Source organism: Lissotriton vulgaris, chromosome 1_1 (assembly GCF_964263255.1).
Source record: "Lissotriton vulgaris chromosome 1_1, aLisVul1.2, whole genome shotgun sequence".
In the NCBI taxonomy this organism is placed as follows: domain Eukaryota; kingdom Metazoa; phylum Chordata; class Amphibia; order Caudata; family Salamandridae; genus Lissotriton; species Lissotriton vulgaris.
Window position 1 is genome coordinate 760,415,272 of NC_141685.1, and position 19,742 is coordinate 760,435,013.

At 45.2% G+C, this 19,742-nt stretch overlaps 1 protein-coding gene across 1 annotated transcript in view; it reads right to left on the reverse strand.

Moving 5' to 3' along the window:
• Window positions 1–19,742, reverse strand: part of NMNAT2 (nicotinamide nucleotide adenylyltransferase 2) — a 355,628-nt gene that overhangs the window by 14,991 nt on the left and 320,895 nt on the right. Inside the window, exon 5 of the mRNA XM_086955693.1 lies at window positions 10,467–10,599. Within this exon, the coding sequence (XP_086811819.1) occupies window positions 10,467–10,599 (133 nt within the window). The remainder of the gene's footprint in view (window positions 1–10,466; window positions 10,600–19,742) is intronic.

Here is a 19,742-nt window from a genome sequence, read left to right on the forward strand (position 1 = left end):
CGGAGATGGAGCTCTGTAGAGACACGTCTTGGCTGGTCCCTTCCCTGGCCACGTCTCGCTGGTTCTCTTTGTTAATAAACACATATTAGAATTGATTCTGATTATCTTGGTACAGCTCCTGGACTCTAGCTGGCCATGATCTCTGGACCATAAGCAGATTGAGCAACGATTGAGTCTTGATAAGGGATCAACTCTAGTGGTATTGACTAACCACCACCTAAACACCACACAGTAAAGGATTGGAGGATATATAAAGCACTCTTTAGCATGTATTCAGATTCGGTGGTCTCTCCTTATTGCGACACCACATTAATTTTACATCATTGGTGGTGTCGCACATACGCGAGACCACGCTGTTGTTATATGTATTAATGTTTATCTTTGACTTGTGTCCCACACTCAGGGCTGGACGCTCCCAGGTCGTGGGTGTAATTCTTACCACATAATAAAACCCACTTTACCTTCTCCACACCTCTGCCTCGTACTTAACACTCAAAAAGTCTCACAAAGGCTACAGGGCACTTCTGTCAGTAACAAGGATATTTACACTTGGAGGAAGACAAAAGAAAGTTTGGTTCAGTAATAGAAATTCTACTGGTTGCTATCCATCCTTCCATGTATTAAACTCCTAATGGAAACAAAGACATAGAAGTTGCAAGATTTTTGATTTATTCAGCTTTGTTGGGAATCATCATTGATGCGTAGAGTTTTGACAGAAGCTATTGCTGGACTCTTCAGTTTTGTTGACATTGTTGTCAACTTGTTCGGTTATTTTGAGAATGATTATGAATGCAATACATTTTTGGGGGTATTAATGTATATTTATTCAGTTTTGTTGGGAAATATCTGTCACTTATTCCATTTTGTTGGAAAACGTTACTGGTTTGTTCAGTTTTGCCGGGCACAATGTTGCTTTATCAGTATTGCTGGGAACTGCTGATCACTCCCTCAATTTTGTAGGATGATCACTAAAATTTTCAGATTTAGATAGAGTTCTTTCTGATATCTTTTTTTCAAATGAGGTTATTGCTACTATAGAGAGTCCCAGAGCTCGCACAGTTCATCAGAGCTTCCTTTTTGTTGCATGGTCAACGTTTCTCCTCTATATACCAAACATTACATTGCATAGTTGGCACAAGCAATGAAACTCCACATTGCCACTGTCCACCATGGTTGAACGCTTGATGGATCTGCTGGGCCAAGAAGTTAAAAAATATATATATTTGCATATTTTCAATATTACTTTATTTCCTAGAGGAGATTACTGCTGACTATTTTATTAGGTATTATAGTTGATTTGTTCACATATGTTGGGGATAAAAGTTAGGCTTGTCAAAGGTTAGCTCTCAGGCTCATTGAGGCTTAGACCACTGGTCGGAGATGCTATCTTGCAGCAGTTAATGTGCCCTCTATCGTCAAATCCCTAGCCATAATCTTGCTAGTATAAATAGGGAAAAGCAATTCCCAATGGGAACCCTTCTCCTTCCTATTTTGCTAAACATACCGAAGTGCTTATACATCTCAGAATCTTACAACACAGATCACTGTTGATCTTAGTCTGTTATACGCTAGACTTCGGGCTATCAGCTTTGGTAGTTCAGCACTCAGCAGGTTGAGAACTTTATAGTCTGACAATTCCCAGCAAATCCCTATGCCTCCTTTTTCTTCTGAGATTTCCTCAACTTGCAATGTGTGCACATTTGCCACATTTTCACTGCCTACATGGCTCTCTGAGCTTCCTCAGCCACTCTTCGATTTTACACCTGCTCTAGTGACACTCAAATTACTTCTGGAAATCAAGCCTGTAGCAGCTAATGATTTCCGACAAAGCAGATCACGAATGATCAAATATAGAGAAAACAGAAGAATTGAGGGTGGGTGCAAGTGTGGACCTCTGGAGTTCCATGTACTGGCCAACCGAGATGGGTTCCAGTCCCAGTCCTGCAATGGTTGTTAAACTGGAAGTAAAAATCGACCTGCTCATGATGCTTAAGGATCAATTTCCTTTTGTGTTTTTTGCATATATATTTCCAGGTCACTGCACCTGTGGCTGTCTCACTCCCTTCCCTGCTGTCAACTATGTCTCCCTTTGGCTCTAGATTCTGCCGCTAGTGTCTCTATTAGGTAGGCGCAGAAGGTGGCTGGTGTCCAGGATTCTTGAATAGGGCACCTCTACTTTCATGGGGGCACATGACCCCTTGTTGCTTTTCCTCCTCATTGGCACTTTCTTAACTTGTTGTGTCTTCCCAGAACATCTTGGGTGCAGGAGCTCAATGCTGGCTGTTATGGGCAGGTAACGCAGGACAGGGGAATCCGTAAGCCACAACGATACAGTAGCGAAATGCATTAATGCACCCACTACATCAAGGCAGTTCTACAAGGGGACTACATGTTGTCTCTTCTAATGAAACATGGTCCACAATTGTGTACTGGTGACAGGTGGTAGTGTATAATGGTCCCTCTATAAAATGCTAAGTAATCAGCAAGGGTGTGCATTTCAACTCTTAAAAATTCTATCTTTATCATGATCATTGTTCCCTTGCATTTAATTCCCTTGTTTCTGGCTCTGTTTTGCATGCACTGACATTAGTTTGCCCTTTTTTCTTTTTCTTGTAGTTACTGTCATTGGGTTTGTCTTCTTATCTGAATTTGGAGAAGTTATTTTAGCTTATGCATTCTTCCTCTTTTTAGAGTCCAGAATAAATAATTTCCTTCTCCTGTTAAGTATCCCGCCTCTTTGTTAGTTCTTCTAGCATATTTTTACAGCCTTACAGATTTGGGCCAACACTTGCCAGGTTATAATGCTAAACAATTTCTGAAATGGCTCAATTGCAGGATCATATGACTGCTTACTGAAAAAATAAGTCATCTGCCAAAAGCCTGCAGCCTGTGAAAACATAACCTTAGAACCTCCCTTAGCAATTCTGGGTGGTGATAAATTTGATGGACATACCTGAAACGTTACGCAATTCCTTAATGCCTGTGCTATTCAATTTACCTACTGCCCCCCTCGGTACAGTTAGGGATAAAGCTGGTTACATTATCAGCAACGCATTTAGGAATGCCCTGACATGGCTACTCCTTTAGTTACTTATAGGGATCCCATGCTATGTTTGATGACTAGCCAACCTTCTTGATCGTCTTCAAGTCGGTACACAAAAGAACTGATCAGGTACATGCTACTGAAGCAGCCAAATTTGATTTATAAGAAGGTGCTTTGGGAGAGGATGTGGCTTTGGAAAAAGGATAGGAGAGCATATTGCATAGCGGCCAGAGCTGCCGACTTTGGAACTGGTGATAGATTTCGTATTCTCGATGCCTTACCCTTATAAACATAGTCCTATGAGTTAGCATGGTGTGTCTAACTGATGATATATTTGCTTGTGTATTCACAAATTCATTATTCATTTATGCATGTTTCATTAGTCAGTTCTCTTAGCTTAGCCTGTGTGTCACCATTTTGGGAGCATGTCTTCGCGTCTAAGCTGCACTCACCCCCTCCCGTAGGAACTGAAAAAAACCCTGAACGCAGCATTTCTCGTTTCTCAGCTAACTGTGGCCGAAACAAATAACGAAAGTCTAATCAGTAATGTTCTCATGCTCGGGAGGAGCAGAGTCTCGGCTCTGTGGCCTTGAGGGGAAATAACCATGTTGCTTTTGCAGGTGCAGATGCCTCTTGTATGAGTTCATTGTTCATCCTTCTCAGCCTAGTAATTTTCCGTTATGGGCGTGTCTACTGTACTGTAACATTTTATAATGTATTGTCGTGATGAGATGAGTTAGTCCTCTCGGCGCACTCCTTGGGGTGAAGTCGGACGGGGCCCTCTCATGAGAGTCTTATGGCCTAATAAATGTTTTACAAATTCTTTTCCACTGTCCGGCTGGCTTATTATATGGCAATGATATATGAGTGAGGTAAGTCGCTCAGGTGGATTTGAGCCACGCTTATCACTGGGGATCCAGGTTCAAGTCTCACGTTAGTACAACATCCTGTGATTCCGTTCAAATAACTAAATATCTCTGTTCCTAAAAAAAAAATAACAAAAAAATGAATGTGTCCTTGTGTAATGTAAGTAGTGCTCATGTCAAGCGTTCCAACATTTTCGGGTTGAGTTCGCTAAATAAAAATGCAAAAATAAAAGAACAGTTTTACCCCCATGAACAAATGCCATCAAATAGTGCAAGATATAAATTGGCCAGAACATATTCAGGGGCATATTTATCAAGGTTTTGCCCCACCATTGCTCCATGCGAGGGTGCGCAGAGTGAAGTAAAACCTATAATGAGATTTATTTACCAAGCCATGCAAGGCCACCTTGCGTGGCCCTATGTGGCTTGGTACTCTGCCCCAGGAAGGCGCTCCATGGGTGGAGCATGGGTGGTCCCACACATCCACCCATGGATTCTGAAGCATTCACAGATTTACCAATACTGGTAGACGAAGAAATGCGTCAGAATGCTACGCCACTCCAGGGGGCCAGTAACGAGAAGAAATATCTTTATTTCTCCTTGTTATTTCCTCTTTGCCCGTGTGCTGCATGCTTCGGCTCACATAGAAAGAGGAAAAAGCCTCAAAGGATTGTATTTGTGCAGGAAAGTTCCTAGACATGTGCTTCCTCCTTGGATGATTCAGAGGTACCTGTGCTGTGCAGGGCCGGACTTGCAGTAGCGGGCACCAGTTAATTCCCCGGTGGGCCGCCAGGGTTGGGGCCACTTTTGGGTCCCTGGGAGCCAATTTTGTTACAGGGCCGTTTTGCAGCTTAGCTGCAATATCGGCCGCTGTAACGAAATCGACCGAAACCAGCCGTGGCAAACAGCTTGGCCGCACACCTAACGCCGGTGGGGCCAGCCGAGCACTTTGCCAGGGCCGGTTTTGGTTCCCAGTCTGGCCCTGGTGCTGTAAGGTACTCTGCATGTTTCTGATTCTGTAAAGAATGCAGGAGACGTAGAAGATGGGGTTTATGTATGTCCTGTAGGCAAAAATGCCGCATGGTGAGAAATTGCCCTCTTTGTCCCACCCACCTCAAATTGGGGAGGCGAGAGTGGGTGTATCAAAGTCTCCCCCATACTACAGTAACACTAGGGTGACATTTTTCCAGCGTCTAACCTTTTTGGTAGCTTCTACTAGAGTCACTTGACTTTCTACTCATGAAATTAAGACCAAAGAAGTTCCTGTGCAGGATGGGCATCACTGGCTTTGCTAACTGTTTTTTCACCTTGTGCGTCCTCTACTACTGAATCCCACACCTTGGTGGATATTCTCTCAGTTCTAATGCTCAGTTCCACTCACCCGCTAGAGGTCTGGGTGAGCTTGGATCTCATTGTGTTGAGTCAGGCGTTATGGTCTTGGTTCTGCCTAGATAGTTAAGAAAGTCCTGTTACTTCGGCCATATCCAGTAATGTCTTACTTCACTCCAGTATCTTGTCAACTACATTTGCTCATTGCCTGAGACTCACAGCAGAGTAGGCATGGGCGGAAAATCCGTTCCGCTCGCGGATTTTGCGGATTTTCGGGAAATCCGCAATCCGCGAGATTTGCGAATCTCCCGCAAAATCCGCAAATCCGCGAGCAGCGGATTTTGCTCGCACTGCTCGCACTGTTCGCGTGAGTTCGCGTGAGTTCGCGCCCCGCGAATAAGTGCAAAATTGCAGAAATACGATCTTAGCAAAACTGAAAGTAACTACTTACCAGGTTCAAAAGTTCAGGCTCATCATTAGTAGCCATTTCCTGTAGTGCTTCCTGAGGGGCCCCTCCAGAGTTCAGTTGCCAGTTGAAACTATTATGTGACCCTGCTCTGAACCTCAGAATAGTTACACATATGCCACAAAGGTCCTGAATTACAGCTAAGGGAGACAAGCAGGAGCCAGGCTGGAAGTTAAAATCCATTAATCAGCCCCTAATTCATTATTGTCAGTTGGGGCAGGGCAGGTGTTGTAACTAATTTTGCAACAATGAAAGCACTTAGCAAGTGCAAAAGATCACTAATCAGGGCGCACTAAGGAAGCAGGTGCCAGCTAAAAAAATATTCTGTGACACATTAATCAGCCCCAAATTAATTCAGGTCACTTGAGGCAGGGAAGGTGTGCTTTGCTTTGCCGAAAATAATGTACACTGGACAACCAGAGGGTGTGGTGATGAAACAGAGGGTGGCATGGGTGGGCCAGAGGGTGGCATGAGTAGTCAGAGAGTGGCAGTGGTGACAGAGAGTGGCAGTGATGAAGAAGAGTGTCCCAAACAGGCTGGACACGTAGAAACAACAAGTTCGCGAAACTTGCGACCCGACAGGTAAGTTCGCAATTTGCGAAAGTGTACAAAACCCTCGCGAACTGGCAGAAACACGGGCGAACACAAAAAAAAAAAAATCCGCAAATTCGCGGGAATTCGCGGATTTCGCGGATTGCGAATCCGCAAATCCGCAAAATTCGCGAACGCGAGATCCGCAAAATTCGCTCATGCTTACAGCAGAGCCCCCTTCGAAATTCCAAATCAATATTCAGCATTGTATAGAGTAATTGCAGGACTTCAAGTCCTATGTTTAGCTGAGCGATATGAGTCTCACACATTTATCTTGCTTCGAGGCTACCACGGAGGAGCCCATCACCGTGTTAAAGAGGATGAGGAGGCCCAAAAGTCCATCCAAATGTTTGGGGCAGACAGGATGACCCTGTTCCTCATGGGAACAGTGCAGCCTGAACTGCCAAGACAGGTCAAGACAGAGAAACAACACTGCCACAGAATGTGCCAGATTATGCAGCGTAATCTGGCATTTCTTGGAACGTAATTTAGTCTACCCTGCTGCATAATCTGGTTCTGTATTGCTTCATAATTCCAGTGCCCCTGCATATGTGCCATTTGTCAGATCACCTCAGAAATTAGCTCTACTCTCAGACCCTGTCCGTTCCAGACAGGCAAGGTTAAAGCAGAGCCACTGCTTGTATGGCTCAGAGCACTAAGGACAGGGAGAAGGCTAGGGGGGAGACTGTCCTGTACCGAGAGTCTGCCTGCTTGAAGGAATGTCTGCACGGTGGAGGTCTCTGTGTGAGTCAGGCATAGGTATGGTAGTGTACATCTGTGTGTGGGACAGGCATAGGATTAGCAGTGTGGGACAGGCGTAGGTATGTCAGTGTCGATCTTTGTGAGGGACAGGCATAGGTATGTCAGTGAACATCTTTGTGTGGGTCAGGCATAGGTATGTCGGTGTACATCTCTGTGTGAGTCAGGCATAGGTATGGCAGTGTGGGACAGGCATAGGTGTGTCAGTGTACATCTCTGTGCGGGTCAGGAATAGGTATGGTAGTGTGGAACAGGCATAGCTACGGCAGTCTGGGACAGGCATAGGTATGGCAATGTGCATCTCTGTGTGAGACAGGCATATGTATGTCAGTGTACATCTCTGAGTGAGACAGGCATTGGAATGACAGCGTGGGACAGGCATAGGTACAGTAGTGTACATCTCTGTGTTGGACACGCATAGGTATGGAAGTGTGGGACAGGCATAGGTATGGCAGTGCACATCTCTGTGTGGGACAGGCATAGGTATGGCAGCGAGGGACAGGCATAGGTATAGCAGTGTGGAACATGCATAGGTATGACTGTGTACATCTCTGTGTGGGACAGGCATAGGTATTGCAGAGTGGGACAGGCATAGGTATGGCAGTGTGGGGCAGGCATAGTTATGGCAGTGTACATCTCTGTGTGGGACAGGCATAGGTATGGCAGTGTGGGACAGGCATAGGTATGACAGTGTGGGACAGGCATAGGTATGGCAGTGTGGGACAGGCATAGGTATGGCAGTGTACATCTCTGTGTGGGACAGGCATAGGTATGGCAGTGTACATCTCTGAGGCATAGGTATGGCAGTGTACATCTCTTTGTGGGACAGGCATAGGTATGGTAGTGTGGGACAGGCATAGGTATGGTAGTGTGGGACAGGCATAGGTATGGTAGTGTGGGACAGGCATAGGTGCAGTGCACATCTCTGAGGCATATGTATGGCAGTGTACATCTCTGTGTGGGTCAGGCATAGGTATGGTAGTGTGGGACAGGCATATGTATGGCAGTGTACATCTCTGTGTGGGTCAGGCATAGGTATGGTATTGTGGGACAGGCATATGTATGGTAGTGTACATCTCTGTGTGGGCCAGGCATAGGTATGGCAGTGTGGGACAGGCATATGTATGGTAGTGTACATCTCTGTGTGGGCCAGGCATAGGTATGGCAGTGTGGGACAGGCATATGTATGGTAGTGTACATCTCTGTGTGGGCCATGCATAGGTATGGCAGTGTGGGACAGGCATATGTATGGTAGTGTACATCTCTGTGTGGGACAGGCATATGTATGGTAGTGTACATCTCTGTGTGGGACAGGCATAGGTATGGCAGTGCACATCTCTTTGTGGGACAGGCATAGGTATGGTAGTGTGGGACAGGCATAGGTATGGTAGTGTGGGACAGGCATAGGTATGGTAGTGTGGGACATGCATAGGTATGGCAGTGCACATCTCTGAGGCATATGTATGGCAGTGTACATCTCTGTGTGGGTCAGGCATAGGTATGGTAGTGTGGGACAGCCATATGTTCGGCAGTGTACATCTCTGAGGCATATGTATGGCAGTGTACATCTCTGTGTGGGTCAGGCATAGGTATGGTAGTGTGGGACAGGCATATGTATGGTAGTGTACATCTCTGTGTGGGTCAGGCATAGGTATGGTATTGTGGGACAGGCATATGTATGGTAGTGTACATCTCTGTGTGGGTCAGGCATAGGTATGGCAGTGTGGGACAGGCATATGTATGGTAGTGTACATCTCTGTGTGGGCCAGGCATAGGTATGGCAGTGTGGGACAGGCATATGTATGGTAGTGTACATCTCTGTGTGGGCCAGGCATAGGTATGGCAGTGTGGGACAGGCATATGTATGGTAGTGTACATCTCTGTGTGGGACAGGCATATGTATGGTAGTGTACATCTCTGTGTGGGACAGGCATAGGTATGGCAGTGCACATCTCTTTGTGGGACAGGCATAGGTATGGTAGTGTGGGACAGGCATAGGTATGGTAGTGTGGGACAGGCATAGGTATGGTAGTGTGGGACATGCATAGGTATGGCAGTGCACATCTCTGAGGCATATGTATGGCAGTGTACATCTCTGTGTGGGTCAGGCATAGGTATGGTAGTGTGGGACAGCCATATGTTCGGCAGTGTACATCTCTGAGGCATATGTATGGTAGTGTACATCTCTGTGTGGGTCAGGCATAGGTATGGTAGTGTGGGACAGGCATATGTATGGTAGTGTACATCTCTGTGTGGGTCAGGCATAGGTATGGTATTGTGGGACAGGCATATGTATGGTAGTGTACATCTCTGTGTGGGCCAGGCATAGGTATGGCAGTGTGGGACAGGCATATGTATGGTAGTGTACATCTCTGTGTGGGACAGGCATAGGTATGGCAGTCCGCATCTCTGTGTGGGACAGGCATAGGTATGGCAGTGTGGGACAGGCATATGTATGGTAGTGTACATCTCTGTGTGGGACAGGCATAGGTATGGCAGTGCACATCTTTGAGTCATAGGTATGGCAGTGTACATCTCTGTGTGGGTCAGGCATAAATATGACAATGTCCAGCCCGTTCTATATTACTGAAGGAACTACGGGCCATATTATCAAGAAAGGGAGATATATTATCGCCACTTTTATCGGCAGGAAACTGCCGCTAAAGCGGCTATAATGGGCTTGATAATATGCCCTTGTGAATTCCCATAGAAGCCCAGGTTAACACCAGAACCTGGGCTTCTATGGGAATTCACAAGGGCATATTATCAAGCACATTATCGCCGCTTTAGCTGCAGTTTCCTGCCCATAAAAGAGGCGATAATGTATCTCCCTTTCTTGATATTATGGCCCCAAAAACCTGGGATAATGAACACAAACACGGGAAAAACTACAACGAGTAGGCAAGGGGAAACTGACAATAATGTGGGGTCATGACTGAGTAGAAACGTGGAAAAGAAACATGCCGAATGGGTGGAAGCAAGTGGTATCTGTTATAAAAGTGTGCGTTCTAAGATCACAAACACAACAAATATCACTGCGGGAGGGGCTGGGAAGTGGGATTTGGACCAAATATGCTGATCCCAACAAGTGGGACTTTATTAAAGCCAACACAGTTGTTAAGTGTCCAAGTGGTTAGACAAATGCAAAAAGAACAATTGATGGATAGAAAGTTGAACAATGTCAAACATTCACTCCGGGACAGAGATCTGGGCCTAAATCCCTTATTGTTTTTGCTCTCCATGCCATTCCAGTTTAAACCCAGCCATATGCAAATCAGTCTTGACCCTGCTCTGGGCGGAAACAGCATCCAGGGACCAATTTCAGGGTTTAACCTCTCATCAGCCAGGCTTAAGTGCTAGTGAAAAATATTTGCTCCCCCTGTCTCTGCAGAGGTAGATTGGAACAACTCACCTGCTGTGGGCTTGGTAAGGGCGACATTGTTGTTGTTCTGGTAAACTGGCTGAGGGGATTCATTCTGTGGCTGGCCGACCACGGGGGTCACGGAAGGCGTGTTCACGTTGGACAGGATGCACCCGGTCACTCGCTGCAGAGGAGGGGGTACAACAAAATATTACTAGTACCATGTCACTGTCATTACCCACGCACTAAAATCAACAGCACAAAATCCACCCATATGCTAATGCAGAGGTCTTCAATCTATTGGGCACGACCCCCAGAAGATTCGTGTAGTCCTGGGAAGGGGGTCCCACATTTCCAAGCTTCACTTATGCCTGCATTTGAAAATGGTTGCTTTCCTTTTGGAAAAAGACAGCCCTCCTGGGATGGCTAATTTAGATCATTATCAGATGAAGTTTCAATAAGTGTATAGTGTGTGAAAAGCCTTCATGCCAGGATGCCTGCTTGCCTGAATGAAATGCAATTGTGCGCTATTAGTTAATCTTCAAGTGTAAAGGGTGCTTGGGAGCTGGTTCTGACTTTAATTGTTGCAATCACTCCAGGCCTTGTGATTACAAAGATTTGAGGTTTTTGAGTGGTAGTGCAAAGAGTTAACTGGGCAGTGATGTGCATGCTTTTAATTGTAACTGCATTTACACAGCCCTTAGTACCCCTAAGGAGGTGTTGAAGGGACTCTTATGTAAAAAAAAAATTGCATTACATACGCACTGGTATTACTAAAATCTACATTTTGGGAGCACCATTTTATCATAACACTTTTTGCGCATTTTGTAGCAGTCTATCTTACACTGTGTGTAATGCAAGTATAAAATAATTACTTTCATATTTACAGTGCTTTCTGTCACATGCTGTGACCTCATAGCACTAAAAATACACGCCACTATTATCCACTGCACAAATCAAGATATAATTCTGTGGCTCTCTGGTTACACACAGACCTCTGCAGTACATTAACTAATAGAGGTTTCATAATGTACTACAGTGCATTTCCCACTCAGTAACAACTTTTTAAAATGTATTTTTCATTTACGCTGACCATTATTTTATATGTATTTATCTGATGGTGAAAGACCTAAAAAACTTGCAACATATATTGGGGTGTAATTATGAGAGGCTTGCATCACCAGAGCATCTCTTTTTTTGAGCCTCCGGTGGCACAAGCGTCTCAATCATACCTACGAAGCGGTGCAAAGCTACCTGCACGGCTTTGCATGGCCTCATAGATATGAGACATAGCAGCGCAAGTCACTGACCTGTCTTACTCTGCATCAAGGAGGGGTTCCATGGGCTTTGCGTGAGGTTTCCATGCAACAACCATGGATTTTGAAGCTGCCCCATATTTACAAAATTGTGTAAACCTAGGGCAGCTCAAAAAACCGAAGCCTCCTCAGCGGCGTCATAAGAAGGAGAAATGTTTTTATTTCTCTTTCCATGTGTGCTACATTCTGAAGCTCACATAGAAAGAGAAAAACGCCTCTCAGGATTGTTTTTTTTAAGAAAGGTGCTCCTTCCTGCACAAAAACAATCCTGCCTATGTTGGTGCTAGGCAGCAAGTTGCGCACCAACACAAGGGAAAAGTACAGGAATATATTGCATTTTATAAATACGGTGCATTCCTGCCCTTGTACATTGGTGTACGCCCTGCCCTAAGCCAATTTCTCATAAATGAGGACCTTTGTTTTTTGCTACACCGTTGACTACACCCCCACGCTTACTGGCCTTTGGTTTGCTACACACTCTTTAATATTATTTCCCCACCGCAAAAGTTATTTGCTGTGTGAATTAGGGACGTTTATGGTTGTTGATAGTGGTCAATGGTGAGGTGTACCGGGTTCTAGAAATCTTTGTCAGAAGGGATTCCTTATGCCAAAAACTTTTGGCAAAGGAGTCTCGGCATAAAAAAGTTTGAAGACCTCTGCGCTAATGCCTTCCCACCCGCCAATCAAAAGCAGCCGACGCACAACCAAAAAATACAACCAATATCTTCGCACAGCTCATCAAAACACTTGGACATTATTTAACCACCAATTAAACTCACTGGCCGCCACTGCAAAATCAACACTTCAAACAAAACTACACACCTACACAACAGAATTGAAAACCCACAACCACAATATAAGAAACAGTAAACCCCTCAGACAGGCATACCCGCATTCATGACAGTCCACCACTTGGTGGCTCTGTTTATTAACTCAATAGGCATTAAAAGAAAACATAATAACGCAGGCAAATCTTCCAGCTTTGGGTGGTCTCCAAGAGTCCAAATTGTCACATCTGTGGCAATGCGATCGTAATCAGTGGCATTGGCATTTGGCAGGGACAGTGGCTGTTGCAAGCGGCAGTGGCCTTCTGAGAAATATCTTTGACCCTGGCACATATTCTCTTTTTTACAAATCAAGCACTTGGTACTACAGAACATTTTTACCTGGACCTGCAGCATGTTTGTCAACAGGCGAGGGTCCAGGGGAAATGAGACCCTTAAATGACGTCTGAAACAAATTTACTTCAGTGACCAGTCATTTGTCGCTGTAGGCCAGTACAATAATACCACTTTATGCTGAAATTACCTGGTGCCAAAACCTTAACTTGTGTTAAAAAACACAAAAAAAACAAAATGTGTTGAAAAAAATGGACAAAGTGATGATATTGTTAGGTGTTGGAATGAGACATGAGCTGATGTTAAAGCACCCCAAAACCCATTGAAATATACAGTTATAGTTTAGTGGACTATAATTTGCTCCCACATCATGTACTGTTTATGACCTCATATATTACATCACTTATGACGCCCATCCCACAACAAGGTCATAAGTTCAAAGTGACAACACTTTGATCTGAAAATGTACACTAGACCCCGAATGCACAGAGACAAATTCTTGGGGACAGGGGCATTATTTTTTTATTGCCAAGAAGCTCATGCTTTTGCACTTTTTTAAAACAAACGAAAAACAATAAAAAAAACTTGAGTGTCACACCAGGGACTCCACTGAAGGCACAGAGATCCATGCTTGCCTGTCCAGGTTTTTGACTGTCCTCAACCCCATTACGAGACCTACTAGCCTCTGCTCCCCCGGTTTGTAGCGGGTAGGTGCAACCGGTGCGCAGTATAAATAGTCCTCGAGCCCAGCCGGAATGGGTAGGGACCCTTGAAGAAGTAAGTGCCTTATCTTTTGTGTACAGGGACATTCATCTCCAGCATTTGACGTGAGTGACATGCAAATTAGCGCCTAAAGGTAACGTGTATAGATGGACACCTCTAGGTGAATTCTATGCTAATTTAAAACCCCAGATAGGGTCTTGTATGATTGTCTAACTAATAACTATGTAACTTTAACAGCACAATTCTACTGAAGAAGGATTTTGACGCTATTCTTGATATATATGTGTGTATGGGACTAATTAAACACTAGTTATGTAATACTAATTGTGAGTAAATTCTCTAGCATGAAAATAAGCATGCAAAGTGGAGACAAGTGTGTGTCATAAATGTTGTATCATATGATGGCATAGATCCTCACATTTTTAATTTTATTTTAACAGGTACAACCCTAAGTAGCAAGTTTTGTAGCCACACAGTTTGCTGCCTCACACAAAAGACCTGTAAGACAAGTCATTAGGGGAGTGACATATTTACAAACTCACCCTGACAAAAGACTGGGACCTTCTTATGCCCTTAGTATAGGGCTGACACGTGTTGGTGAATTGGGGTCATAAGACCATCACATCCTAATAACACTATATAGTCTCTATATTAAATGTTCCCATCCACCCCCCACAGAGAGGGATGCCTTGGGAGAGGATGAGGACATTTTCTCCTTAAGGTTACGTCCTCCAGCTAACAAACTTCATAAGAGTTCCCTGGAATATGGTCAAGTCCACCCTGACCTTTAGGTGTCAAAGTGAACCCGAGGATGAAGCATGCCACTATTAGAGTGGGTGAGGGTTGTATAAAAAAAAGGTTCTTTCCCCACTCCAGGTGGGGTAGTGCATAGGTGTGGCACGTAACACAATACCCCCCTCTTTTTCCCTGTGGAGGCGTCTGAGCTCCTGAAGGGATACTCTTTGGTTATTAGTATTTATATAGGGAGGGCGTATCCCTTCATCCTCTTTTAGGAGGACCTCTCTACCCTTTAAGGGCTGTGAAGTTCCCAAACCTCCAGTCTTCTAAGTTTTGAGTAGTCAAAATGTGTGTTACCCCGACGTAATCAAGCATAGTTTCCATAATTTTGTATCACACCTGTCATGTGAAATTTCCAAAAGTATGCCTTTACACCATGTCATGTCATTTCAAGTCTGTTTGGGTAAAAATCCTACAATGCAAGTGAACAAAACAAGAGCAGCTGTTGTTCACAGCACTAGTATTGCTGTGCGTCCTCCTGTCCATAATGGATTGGCAGTGAGTCTTGCGGCTCTGTGCAAATGCAACAATCTGTCTCCCTCTATATCTCCACTCTGTGAAAATGTAGCATTATGGCGCACGGTGTGACTCCGCTTTGCTCTATGAGACCACAATGCCAGGGGCCTACTGTGTGTTTGTGTGTGTGCGTGAGTGTGTGTGTGTGTCCAGTGCTTAATTTGTAAACAAAAAAAGTGCCATGGACCAAAGTTTTGATTGGAAGCCCCCAGCTAGCACTATCGAATGTCGGGGTGCACAATACAAAAGCTGCATAGCCTTGATACCACCTCCTGTCTCTTTCATCCACCACCAGACACTCCCTAACCTTTTATTTCATTCTTTCAAGTTTTTTTCATCATTGCTGTCTTTCTTTGTCACAGTTTTTACCTTATTTCTCTTCCTCCTTCTTTCCCCCACTTGTGTTTTTCTCTCGCTTGCTCTGATTCAAAGTCTGATGAGGAAAAAAGAAGTGTGGGGTCCCAAAAATGAGTGACAGTGGACCCCACCTGAAACCAATAGCTCAAATTAAGCACTTTTTGTGTGCATGTGTGTGTCTGATTTCTGAGAATGACACGCTTTCATTATTTCTGTGTATGTGTGCATAGACTTACAGCACACAATATGCCAAAGTGATGGCAAACAAACCAGGCAAACACCATGTAAATGTGGCCTGAGCGTGCGGTAAGGAAAGGATCCTCAAAATGCTTTGTCACATATTAATTTTACATGTGCATTTGCCAAGCAGCCTTTCAACTAACTACAGGGCAAGCAGGGGTTACAGGGCCCAACCACAGGGGTTGTGGTCTTTTAATCCTGTTGTCTCAGGGTTGACTGTTGTATCTTATGTCTTCCGCTGCTCAGCTAGAATTCATGTGTTGTGGAATGTTGGATGAATGGAATGTTAGTGGTTTGTGAATGTCAGTTGGGTGAGGGCTGAGCAGCAGGACAGCTGCTCCTGATGGGGGTTTCTTCTTTCTATCTTGTAACTTAACATCCTAACTAAATAAAGTAACTTGAATAATCTATCTTCAAGTATCCATCCTCTTTCTGAATACATCATTGACCTAGTACAGGTCCTGAGTAACTGGACCAAGTACTATCCCTTACAGCACATAACTCTCAGTGGTAGCGCAGATCGAGCAGTCCAAGACTCTTTGAGGGGAAGGTAGGTGTATGGCATACACAAGCACAAGACTCAAAGCACAAAAAAGGAACAGCAATAATCTGATTGCCATTCAAATACTTGATTTGAATGAAAAAGAAGTATTTTAATGTAACACAAAGCATAGAACCAACACACTAAATAAACCGCACACTCTCTAAAGTTTGGCATGCAGGCATCATCCTGACCAGAATCAGTGAGCCTACCTTTCCTGTACAGTGGGGTTGGTTATTTTACATTCGATAAAAACTTCCATATGTGGCCCTCAGTAGTTCCCATGCGACAAAGTCTCAGTTTGGCCTTAAGAGTCAATGTTAACAGTGCTAGGTGCTAAGTTTGTGTAACTCTTCAGCAGGCTTTACAGCCTAGAGCAGTCTTCCAGACGCAAACGAAGCCGGCAAGCACAGGGCTGAGGGCTCGCGACCTCTCCCAGCCTTTCCCCGATGATACATTGGGTCTCCTCAGTCCTCAGATGGCCTGGGTCGGTCCCTGATGTACGGTCACTGCTCCTGCAGTAATCAGTAAGTGTACTTCACAGCATCTTTGACATGACGAGCCAGGGCAATGGGCCTGACTTCATGGTGGCCCCCTCCTGGCACACGGGGGTTGCCGAACTCAGCTCGCACACAGGCGATGGCCTTATATTCAAAGTGGCCCCCTTCCTGGCCATATGGGGTTGTTGACTTCGGCTCGCACAAGGGCAATGGCTTTCTCTTCAAGGTGGGTCCCCCTCCTGGCACACGTGGGTCACTAAATTTAGTGCACAAATGGGTGTCGGCCCTAGCTTACAGTGGGCTCCTTCTGGCACATGGCGGTTCCCAATCTCAGCTCTCACATGGGAGAGGGCACTAGCTTCACTGTGGCCCCTTCCTCGCACACCAGGATTATTGACTTCAGCATGCACAAGGGCGATGCCTCTAGCAACATAGTCACCCAGTACTGTCACATGGGGGTCACTGACTGCAGCAGGCACAAGGACAATGGTCCTAGCTTCATGGTGGCCCCATTCTGGCACACAGGGGTTGCAGATCTTAGCTCTCCCAGGGACGATGGAACTCGGTTCATGATGGTCCTCTCCTGACACATGGAGGTCGCGAATACTTAGCTCTCACAAGGACAATAGCCCTAGCTTCTATATGAGCAAGTGGATGTAAAAGTGGATGTCCCGCATTCCTGCAATGGACCCAATCAGATGGGCAGTTCACCCTTCACTCTTCGGGATCCAGTACGTAGGATCCCCACTGGGCCTCTCTCCATTGAAGTGCTCTCTTTCCCCACACAGGATCCACTGGTCAGCCATTCACCTGTGAGACTAGTAGACCCAGGTTCCTAATCCTGCTTCCAGCAATTATGACTGTCTGGGTGATTTTCTTGCCAGTTGAACTCTGCTGCAGAACAGTGCTGTTGAACTAATTATGGGACTATTGTCCCACCTTTATAGTCCAAATCCAGACACAGATATAGTGTCATGTCCATTGATATCTCTGCTGTGGGTGTCAACCTCTTTGAAGTGCCCTCTCCTCTGCCCTGTGCTTTATCAAAGGGACAGTGTGACACAGCAGGAGTGGCTCCAGTTTTGACTGACCCACAGCATAGGCTAAGGGATTAACCAGAGATCACACATGGCTTTCAGCCTCTACTACAATATGCCTCATAAAGGTTCAGAGGCCTAAGCATTCCCTCTTTGAGGATTCTCTGGTCCTACATTTTCAACCTTATCAGACCCACAATCTCCCTGATACTGAGCACCACTGACCAGTAACTCTTCTTGGAATTCAAGAAACCTTTGATTTGCAGAGAGGATGCTTTTCTCCCCTTCCTCCAGTGTGTGTGTTCTCACTCCAGCCCTCAGAGAGGAATCCATGCAGGCGTGGAGATACAAGACTCAATATACACTTCATGGGTATCAATGGCTGATGCTTGCAAAGACAAACAGAAAGAGGGAGAGTGTGTGTGTGTGTGTGTATAATCGTGTGTGGGTCTGTGTGTGTGTATGTGTGTGTTGTGTGTGTGTGGGTATGTGTGTACAAACGTGTGCGTCTGTCTGATCTCTGAGAATGAGGTAGCCTGGAGGCCCTGTCTCTCTGACAATTACAAATTCAGGATGCTTGAGGTGCAGGACGTGTGACTTGCAGCATCTCAATTTTCTATTGCTAGCCCTGCAGTTTTCCAAGTGTTGCTTTCCTCCTCTCACACAGACCCACAGACCCCTTACTCTGACATATCAGTGTTACAACTGTGATTCCTCATCACTTCTCAAATCTAACCAGCACTACTCTCAACCTCCCACTACTTCTCAGCACTTCACAGCATCCACAAAGCACAGAACAGGGATTAGTAAATATACTTTAAAAATGGCCACCTGACCGAGCTGGGTCAGAACCCCCACGCAGCCACCATTAAGCACAAAGTGCTGTCTGGCACAACACAGCACATTACCTGGCAGTGCCAATGTAATGCCCAGCCAGGGGACATGTGTTAACATATGTGTCTGGTATTTTTGTCTGAGTGAACTGGGAGAAATCTACAGGTGTGTCCACTTGGTGTTGTGTTCTTTGAGGGCAAGAGGTTGCCTATTGCACAGTTTATGTGATTGAGATGCCTAGCCTTTGTGATGGCTTTAGTGCAGTGTAGGGCAATGCTTAATTATTATTATTGTTTTTTTATTGAAAAATAGTGCAGGGTCCTTAGGTTTTTCTCAGGTGACTGCTACCGCCACTGATGAATATCGGGTTGCAGAATACCACAGCTACCTGCTTTTAACCCAATCTATGCCTCTTTCTTCCACTTAGGGAGAGGTGTGGTGCAGCGGCCAAAGCGGCTGACTCTGGAGTGTGGGGTTTTGGTTCGAACACCAGCAGCAACTTTGCTTTGCATTATGTGACTCTGGGTAATAGCCCACTTAATCTCCCGACGGCCCCCAGTGCCTTGAAATCCTTAAGGGGGTGATATGTTCATGCATTAAAATTAGGAATTACCACCCTACACTTTCTGACTCTTTATTTCACTCTTAAAGTTTTTCCCATCCCTGCTTTATCCCATCTTATGCAATTTCCTTTATTTCTCTCCCTCCTTTCTTCCCTTCGATGCTTTCTCACTCTTGCTCGGGTTCGAAGTCTGATGAGGAAAAATAAGTCCCAGTCCCCAAAATCCAAAAATGAACATCTCCAACCCGTTGTACAAATTAAGCACCAGTTTAGAGTGTTAAGTGGTGGGCATGTGCAGTGGTGTGAAAACAGTGCTTTTACAGCTGGATTACTACCATGCTGTTGGATTGGCAGTGTGATGGATGTGTGAAAGTGCGGAGAAATGGCTGGAGGAAAGTGTGGTAAGTGCTCATGGAAAATTACACTGAAGTGTGTATGGCCTTGGATGCTGTGTTGGTTGTATGAGACTGGAATCTTGGCGCCTTTAGGGGGGGATTTACTAAGATTTTACGCCATGTTTGAATCACAAAATTGGAACAAATAGGCACAAAATCTTTTTTCCAATTTACTTTCCAGCGCTAAGCACCAAGCACCAAGGGGCGTACCTTGGGTGGTGCATGGGCGTTCTCATGCAACCACCCAAGGTTTCTGATGCTAGGCCCAATTTACTAAACAAAGTAGACAGGGTTTAGCGTCAGAAAACTGCGCCCTTTTAAAGTAGGCACAGGGATGGAGAAATGATTTCATTTCTCCTTCCGTTTACGACTTTGTGCATGTGCTGCACT